This window comes from Terrapene carolina, unplaced genomic scaffold (genome assembly GCF_002925995.2).
Source record: "Terrapene carolina triunguis isolate 2854851 unplaced genomic scaffold, T_m_triunguis-2.0 Scaffold461, whole genome shotgun sequence".
Lineage (NCBI taxonomy): Eukaryota > Metazoa > Chordata > Testudines > Emydidae > Terrapene > Terrapene triunguis.
Genome location: NW_020664812.1, coordinates 1,161,925 through 1,171,113, shown reverse-complemented (window position 1 = coordinate 1,171,113; position 9,189 = coordinate 1,161,925). Strand labels below are relative to the sequence as shown.

The 9,189-nt window shown below is 58.7% G+C and overlaps 1 protein-coding gene across 1 annotated transcript in view; it reads left to right on the top strand.

The window, feature by feature from the left end:
- The first annotated feature begins 14 nt into the window (after positions 1 to 14).
- Positions 15 to 9,189, top strand: part of LOC115271331 (IgGFc-binding protein-like) — an 88,143-nt gene continuing 78,968 nt past the window's right edge. Inside the window, exon 1 of the mRNA XM_029913125.1 lies at positions 15 to 506. Within this exon, the coding sequence (XP_029768985.1) occupies positions 182 to 506 (325 nt within the window). The 5' untranslated portion in view covers positions 15 to 181. The remainder of the gene's footprint in view (positions 507 to 9,189) is intronic.

The following is a 9,189-nucleotide window of genomic DNA, read 5'->3' as shown; positions in this document are numbered from 1 at the left end:
GTATGTGGCTGCTTCCCAACACACTCGCATTGATTATCAGTCTGGGAGGGTGAGAGCCACTAAGGACCTGGTTGCTGGGCAGGTTGTGACATTTGAAATCAAATTCCCTAATCCCTTGTACATCTCTGCTAGTGCTGGGATCCAAGTCGTCTTCTTCTGTGCTGGTGGGAGCAAAGGGAAAATGGTGTATGATCCCTTCCTCCTGATGATCCCAGATGTCTCTGGCTATTGCCAGACCTACAACATACATGGACAGGACCAGTATGATAACTATGCAATGATAACAGCCAAAACATCAGAATCTGGTGGCATCACCATTGATAAGGAACCCTTGGGAAACATTGCATGGAGGCCAATTCCAGGCACAGGGTTCTCTTGGGCTGAATACAACCTTGGCAACGGGTTTAAGAGAGAAACCATGGAGCACCCCACAACTCCTTTTGGGCTTCTGAGCATTGGAATTGCATCCAGATCTGGGTATGGCTCACCAGCTATTGGTGCAAGCAGTGAGTAAAGTAGTTTTAGTTATGCCTTTTCCCACTTCTCAGTCTCTCAACACCTTTATTTAGCCTTGAACCCCAACCCATAATATTACAGAATTTCAGTTTGAAAGATGAAAAGACTTGTTGGGTCAGAGTCTCTGCACTGTTGAGTAGGGCTACCATATGTCCGGATTTCCCCAGACATGTCCGGCTTTTCGGTCTATAAATAGCCATCCAGGGGGGATTTCTAAAAATCTAAAAATGTCTGGGATTTCCCCCATCGGCTATTTATAGATCGAAAAGCAGCGGCCAAGCGCCGCTCGGCAGCCAAAGCCCCTTCCCAGCTCCCCCCATCCCCTGCAGCCTTAGCACGCCCCCGGCCCCGCAGCTGTCTTTCCCCTCCTCCCTTCCCCTGAATGCTCCGCCCCCTGCTCCTCCCCCTCCCCTGAACGCTCCGCCCCCTGCTCCTCCCCCTCCCCTGAATGCTCCGTCCCCCTGCTCCTCCCCCTCCCCTGCTTCCCACGAATCAGATGTTCGCGGGAAGTCTGAAAACAAGCAGGGGCAGACGGGCAGCAGCAGGTAAGCTGGCAGGGAGGATGCGAGGAGGAGGGCTCCAGGGAGGCGCGGCGCAGCCCAGTCCGGCCCCGGCCGAGCGGCTCCCTCCGGCCCCGGCTGGCCCCAGCGGCTCAGGCCCGGGCCCCAGCCCTGGTTCCAGCCGAGCGGCGTCGGCCGAGCACCCCCGGCTCCGACCCCGGCCCCAGTGGCTCCGGCCCTGGCCCCGGCCCCAGCAGTTCTGGCCCGGCTCGGCTCGGGCCCCTGGGCACTGGCCCCGGTTCCGGCCGAGCGGCGCTGGCCGAGCACCCCCGGCCCCGGCCCCAGCGGCTCCGGCCCAGCTCGGCTCGGGCCCCCGGGCACCAGCCCCGGTTCCGGCCAAGGGGCGCCGGCCGAGCACCCCCGGCCCTGGCCTCAGCGGCTCTGGCCCTGACCCCAACGGCTCCGGCCCGGCCGAGCACTCCCAGCCCTGGCCCCAGCGGCTTCGGCCCTGGCCCCAGCGGTTCCGGCCCGGCTCGGCTCGGGACCTGGGGCGCCAGCCCCGGTTCTGGCCAAGCGCGCTGGCCCCGGCCCCAGCGGCTCCGGCCCAGCTTGGCCCCAGGGCGGCGGCCCCAGTTCCGGCCAAGCACCTCCGGCCCGGCCCCAAGCCCCGTGACCCCGGCCGGAGCGCAGCCCGATTCCTGGGCTCTTGATAAAGCCAGCCCTGGTCAGGGGACAGGGAGGTGGGGTTGGATGGGTCGGGAGTTCGGGGGGGCTGGCAGGGGTGTGGAGAGGGATTGGGACAGTCAGGGACAGGGAGCAGGGGGGATTAGATGGGTCAGGGGTTCTGGGGGGGCTGTCAGGGGGGCAGGGTGTGAAGAGGGGTCAAGGCAGGCAGGGAGCAGAGGGGGTTGGATGGGTCGGGAGTTCTGGGGGTCCTGTCAGGGGGCAGGGAGCAGTTGGATAGGGCGTGGAAGTCCCGGGGATCTGTCTGGGGGAGGGGGTGTGGATATGGGGCAGGGGTGTGGAGAGGGGTCGAGGCAGGCAGGGAGCAGAGGGGGTTGGAGTTCTGGGGGTCCTGTCAGGGGGCGGGGAGCAGTTGGATAGGGCATGGGAGTCCCGGGGGTCTGTCTGGGGGCGGGGTGTGAATATGGGGTGGGGGTGTGGATAAGGGTCGGGGCAGTCAGGGGACAGGTAGGGTCCTAGGGGGGCAGTTAGGGTGGGGGGTTCTCAGGAGGGGGCAGTCAGGGGACAAGAAGCAGGGAGGCTTAGATAGGGGGTGGGGTTCTAGGGGGCAGTTAGTGGCAGGGGTCCCAGGAGGGGGCAGTCAGGGGACAAGGAGCGGGGGGTTGGGAGTTCTGAGGGGGGCAGTCAGGGGGTGGGAAGTGGGAGGGAGTGGATGGCGGCGGGACAGGGCAGGGGCGGGGCTAGAGCGGGGCTCCTCCCCCCCCGTGTCCTCTTTTTTGATTGTGGAAATATGGTAACCCTATTGTTGAGCTTCAGTTGTGAATAGCAGAACAGGGTGGCTGTTATGTCTTTAGTTGTCCCCTGTACTTAATTGAGCTTCCGGACCTTGTGGATTCTCCCCTTAGGCTGGGGGAGGTGCTTTAGTAGTGGGTGGTCTCCGCCCACCCATCTCCAGGATCTCAACAGACTGAGGCTGATCTACCTGCCTTCTACTCTTTTGAGGCTGTCCTGCTGGCCGGTTGCCCCCCGGCTGCTACTGCTACTGTGGAGAGGACCCTGCTGGTTTGACCCTCAGAGACGAGTGCAAGGCCCACTTTATCCATCATTTTTGGGGCCTCTCCTGGCTGGGTTGCTGCTGCCCTTGCTGCTGGAGAGCCTGTTGCTGCTGCTGGAGCTGAGGAGGGAGTGGAGGAGGCCCTGCTTTGTGGAGGGGGTTTGTAACATCCTTGCTTCTGTGGTGGGAGGTGCCGTTGTAGTGGGGAGCTGGGGGAGTGGCGTGGAGCCCTCCCACTGGTCTGTCCACTCCCCTACTGCCACCACTACCCCTCCACTTTCCTAATCACCATCTGGCTCTGTTCTCCACTCCCCAGCCCAGCAGTTTGCTCTGTCATTTTTCCCATCTTGGGACAGTATCAGCAGCGAGGGGGCACTTGTTTTTCGGGCGCCCGTGGATGCGCATGGCCTCTTCCCTCCCTTGGACTTGCCCTCCCTCCCCTGCTGCATTTGGCTGGTGGGCTCCCTTTCCCGCTGCTTCGCCCTCTGCCCTGTCCTTGCAGCTGTTTGCCCCCTTTCCCTTTGCTGCCTGCCCCACCCGTTCCACTTCTAGCCATCCTGTTTGCTCTGTTTTGCCCTGCCCTGCTTTTTGTGGAGCTTTTTTCTTTGTTGTCCTTGGTTGGTTGGTTTGCCCTGCCCCTGTCCCAGGGTGCAGGCCTTGATGCCCGCCCCTTCTCCTTTTTTTTTTTTTTTTTTGGTTTGGTTGCTTTTGAGCCCACCCTGTTTTTTGTTCCTTGCCTCTGGCATACTCGTCCTCCCCCACCCTTCATTCTAGTCCCTTGCTGTTCGCCCCCCCCTCCCGGTTTAACCTCTTGCCTGCGTGCCCACTTTCTATTTTCGGCACTTGGGATTCCCCTTCCCTCTTCAGTTATTCCCTTCACTGATGCACACTCCTTCATGATGCTTTAGTTTTTCCCCCTTTTCCTTCGTGCAGCTGGGGGAGCTGGTTTCTTCATCCTGTGCTGGGAGTTGTGTTCCTTGTTTTTCTGCGTCCCTTTCTGTTGGTGCCCTCCTGCCCTGCTTTCAGCCTAGCAGGGGTGTGTGGTAGCCGTTCCCCCCTCCCTCTCTCCCTCTCACCCCTTCCTTCCCTTCGTTCCCTTTGTTTCCTGCCTTAAGTGGCTGTCCCTATCCCTCCTTTACCGTGGTGGGTGATTCGGGGGATGGGACTTCCCTGGTCACCCCTGCGACTTCCCTTTAGTCTCCCTTCCCACCTTCCCTTGTGATGGCTGCCTCGACTGCCGCTGCCGGGTTGCCTGCCATCGCTGCCACTTAGGCACTGACGGCGGTGGGCTCGGATAGGGACTCCATTGCTGCTGCTGCGACCTCTGCCGCCTCCGCTTCTGAGACCACTCCCTTGGCCGGTGGGAAGGGCTGGGAGACGAAGAAGGGCAAGGGCTGTGCCCAGAAGGCGAACTCACCCATGGCAGTGGTTCCTTTTCCCGCTGTGATCCCGTCAACGGCCGCAGGCCCCCTTTTCCCCCGACGCGTTGTTCCTTCCACCAGCCCTGGAGGTGCCGCTTCCTCGGCCCCCAGGGCGTACGCCCAAGTTGCTGCAACCCCCTCCGCTCACCGCCTCGCCATCTGCTCCAGCCGTCTCCCGGAATACCATTCCTGGCGGCCGGGGCCTCTTTCCCACCCTCACTAGGGAGCACAGGGTGTGTTGCCTCCTGGTGTTAGCCTTGTCCCACGTAGAAACCTACATGCGGGCATTGGCACGGGTGGTGGGGCCCCCAGGCATGGTAGCGGCCTCTAAGATGTTTGGGAAGGTGGTGTTCTTCCTGGCGGCGGAGGCTGCTGCCCAGGAGGCAGTGGAGAGGGGCTTGGCGGTGGGGGGCGTTCATGTCCCCCTTGAGCCTTTGGAGGCTCTGGGTGTACGGGTGGTTTTCTCCTCTGTTCCTCCCTTCCTCCCCAATGCCGCCCTTTTGCCATTCCTCTCCACCCTGGGGAAGCCCCTGTCCGTCCTCAGCCCCCTTCCGTTGGGCTGTAAGGACCTCGCCCTCTGCCATGTTTTATCGTTCCACCTGTAGGTGCAGGTTCAAGTGCCACTGGCAGGACGTGACGGAGGGGCTCTGGCGGGGTCCTTTCTGGTGCCCCATCGAGGGGCCCAGTACCTGGTCTACTATTCTTCGGGGGAGGCCCAGTGCTTTCTCTGCTGGGTGGTGGGGCACGTCTGGAGGGACTGCCCCCTGGCCCGGCTTGGAGGGGCATCTGGGACTCCCGATACCCGGAAGGGCGTCGGCTTGACCATTGCCAGCGGCCCTGATCGCCCGGTCCCTGGGGTCACCCCTCCTCCATCCGTGACCGTTGTTAACTCTACTCGGGTCTCGGGGGAGGCCCCCCCTCCAACGTGCCCAGATCAGTGTGCAGGAATGGTATTAGTAGACCAGGGCCCGCAGAAGAGTGAGTGGCAGGGCCGGTAGCTGAAATCGAGCGGGGCTTGCCTCAGGGGGAGTCTGTCCCTTGCCCTGCTGTCCTGCCCTCGTCTTCCCTTACCCTCCCATCATTGCCCTCGCTCCCTGGCTCTGACCCGGCTGGCCAGCCCCCCTCTTCGGGGATCTGGGAGCTCGTGCGAGGGAGGCGCCGTAAAGCAGGGAATGCAGGCCCAGCACCCCCCCCATTGGCAAGGGGGAAGGGACCCCCTGTAAAACTATGAAGGGGGTTACTGGCGCTGGGTTTTCCGCTGTCTCCCCTGCTGATGCTCACTTGTTGGAGTTGGCAGAGGTCACTGCAGCCACCGAGGTGGGTAGTACCACCTCTCTCATGGAGTCCCTCCCTGAGGGGGTTACGGAAGGTGTCCCCCCTGCCTCTTTGCCATCTGTGCCCCCTGTAGGCGCCGAAGTGGCTACTGCCCCGGCTGCTGTTGAGGGCGACCTCATAGAGGCGGGTGGGGACTTTGCCTCTATTTTTGACAAGATCGAGGCCCTGGGCTTGACCACAACCACTGAGGAAGTGGACGCTTCCCTGCTAGAGGGCCTCGGTCAGGGCGCTTGCAATCTGTCGCCCCTCCCTCCCCCTTTTCCCCTATCTCAGGTGGTTGCCCCTGTTTTGGCCTCTGCAATGCCCTGGGACCTGACCATCTGCCCGGCTGCGATTGGTAATCCCGCTGCTGCCACCGTGCCCAGTGAAGTGATGGCTGACGCCGAGTGGCTGGGCTCTGAGCCCCTGGGTACCCTTCCCTATGATGCGGGGTGGCAGCCCTTGCCCCCCCCCAGTGCTGTAATTGTGGGTGCCTCGTTTAGTGGGGCACCTGAGCCTAGAGCTGTGGGGGTGCCCCAATCCCTTGCTGCCCCTTTGACGACCACGCCGGGGTGAGAGGTGCTGTGTCCCGGTGGTCTTGCGACTTGGGCCCCAGAATTTGTCCCTGTCCCCTGCCCTGATCCTGTTCCTGTCCTAGGTCTGTGTCCTGGCCCTTTCCCTGACCCTGTTCCAGCCCCTGCTACTGTCCTTACCCTTTCTTCCTTCCCTCCTCCTGTTGCTGCCGCCCCCAGGGTTGCCTCATTTTCCTTTTATGAGGGCTCCAGGGAGGCGGTTTTTGTTTTTCCCTCTCCTGACCCATCTGGGGCTGCAGTTCTCCCTTCGCCATTGTGGCGAAATGGGGGATAAAGCGTCGTAAGTACCCCACGACTCTCAAAAATGCCCGGACTTGTTTCTTGCGAACCGGTTGGGGCCAGTTTTGGATGGCCTCTAGTTTATTAAGCTGGGGTTTCACGATGCCTCACCCCACAATGTAGCCCAGATATTTAGCCTCTGTTAACCCTATGGCGCACTTGGCAGGATTTGCGGTAAGGCCAGCGCGCCTTATGGTATCTAGGACAGCTTCCACCTTTTCCAGGAGGGATTCCCAGTCCAAGGTATGAATAATCACATTGTCCAGGTAGGCGGCCGCATAACTGGTATGGGGGTGCAATAGCTTATCCATGAGGCGCTGAAAGGTAGCTGGGGCCCTATGGAGACTGAACGGAAGGACTGTATATTGAAAAAGGCCCTCTGGCATGGAGAAAGTGGTCTTCTCCTTTGCGTCTTCAGCAAGGGGAATCTGCCAATACCCTTTAGTTAAGTCTAGAGTGGTCAGGAACCGGGCATTTCCCAATCGGTCCACTAACTCGTCTATGCGGGGTATAGGATATGCGTTGAACTGGGACACCTCATTCAGCTGACAGAAGTCATTGCAGAATCTTGTGGATCCATCTGGTTTGGGTACTAGCATGATCAGGCACTGACTGTGGGACTCTTCGATTACTCCTAACTCCAGCATTTTCTTTACTTCTGCTCTGATTTCTTCTCTTTTGGCCGCTGGCACCCAGGGTTTGTAATGATGTGATGGTATGTCTCAGTTGTTTGACCGGGCCGAGACGAGAATACGTCTTGGTTCCAGTTGATCATCTCAGACACCTCTTCTCTTTGGGCTGATGTTAAATCGGGAGACACCCTCACCTGCTCAGGGGTTTTGTTTTCCTGAGGTGGGTCCTTTCGGGCAACTACACACACTTCTTGAGTACGCCAAGGCTTTAGAAGATTGACGTGGTACACTTGTTCTTGTTTTCTAAGTCCCGGTTGTCACACCTTGTAATTCACCTCTCCTATAGGTTCAACTACTTCATAGGGCCCCTGCCACTGGGTTTACTCTCTGCCGTGGGTACTAACACCATTATTCGGTCTCCTAGTTGGAACTGCCGTACCTTTGCTTGGCGGTTGTAGTGAGTTTGCTGAGCTTTTTCGGCCTTCTCTAGGTGCTCCCGCACTATGCGGGGTGACCCGGTTTATAGGGTCTCTCATTTGCAATACATGCTCAACTATATTCTTTCCCGTATTGGGCTCCTCTTTCCAAATCTCCCTGGCTATATCTAGTATGCCCCGGGGGTGGCGGCAAAGGGAGAGAATCCAGTGGAGGCTTGGGGAACTTCACGGATGGTGAACATAAGGTAGGGCAACAGGGTATCACAGTCTTTTCCATCCCTACTTACCACCTTTTTTATCATGGCCTTGAGGGTTTGATTGAATCTCTCTACCAGTCTGTTGGTCTGTGGGTGGTAAACTGAGGTTCGCAGAGTCTGGACATGGAGCGTAGAGCAGAGGTCCTTCATCAGCTTAGACATGAAAGGCGTTCCTTGGTCCGTTAGAATCTCTTTCAGTAGCCCTACTCGGGCAAAAATTTCCACCAGCGCCTTCGCTATGGACTTGGAGGCCGTATTTCATAGGGGAATGGCCTCTGGATACCTGGTTGCACAGTCCAAGACGACAAGCACATATTGGTGACCTCGAGTTGTCTTCTCTAGAGGCCCCACCAGGTCCATGGCTATTCGCTCAAAAGGGATCTCGATGATTGGTAGGGGTATTAAAGGGGCCCTTAGATGTGGGCAAGGGCTGTGCAACTGACATTCAGGGCAGGAGGCGCAGTACCACCGGATATCCTCATGTACTCCCAGCCAGAAGAATCTGCGCAAGATCCATGCTTGGATCTTCTCTACCCCCAAGTGTCCCCCAAAGAGGTGACTGTGGGCGAGACTTAATATTGCCCTCTGATGTTTTTGGGGTGCCAGGAGCTGGTTTACCACTTGGTCCTGCATTTGTACCACCCGGTACAGGAGGTTTTTCTTAATCATGAAATAGGGCGCTGGCCCTCGGGCCTTTCCCTCCCCAGGCACCCCATCTATCTCGGCCACCTCTTTTCTGATATTATCATATCTGGGGTCTTCTGCCTGGTCTCGCCCAAAGGTCTCTCTTCCGGGACCTATTGACTCGAACTCCGAGGAACTGGCCTCCACCTCCTCGGTCAATTTGGTGGCATTGGGGATGGGACTAGACTCTGTTTCCTCCTCCTCCCCTCCGGGGGTTTCTTCCTCAGTTCCCCATGCCCGTAGGCCTGCCTGGGCCATGCTCTGGCCCTGAAGCAGAATCCAGGTGCCCAAAGACTTCGCCGCCCTCCTCTCCCTCTTGGTTTTTCTGCCTTTGCCAGGGGCGGGGAACAACTCTTGAGATATTTCAGCAGAGAAGGGGAGGGGGGTGACTTTCTGTTAGGGATGACTCCTTAACTTCGGGGTCCTCTCCTCTCTCCCACCCCTCTGGCAGGAGCAAATTTCCAAATCCCTGGAAATCCCTTCCAATGAGCACAGGGTATGGAAGTTTAGGGACCATCCCCGCTTTTACCCCGGTGATATTTCCCAGGATTTCGATCCTCACCAGGATGACAGGATAATAACTAACAGTCCCATGTACACATGTTACTCCCGTAGCTTAACCTGTATTAACTGGCTGTGTTTCACTAGTTTCCCTGAAATCAGGATGACAGCACTGCCAGAGTCCACAAGTGCCACGGTCTCTACCCCATTCAGTTTCACTGGTTTTCTATATTGGTGTGGGGTAACTGTGACCCCCACGAGGTTGATTAGGTTGCATGGGTCTGCCCAATCCCCCAGGTTACACTGTATGGGCTCCT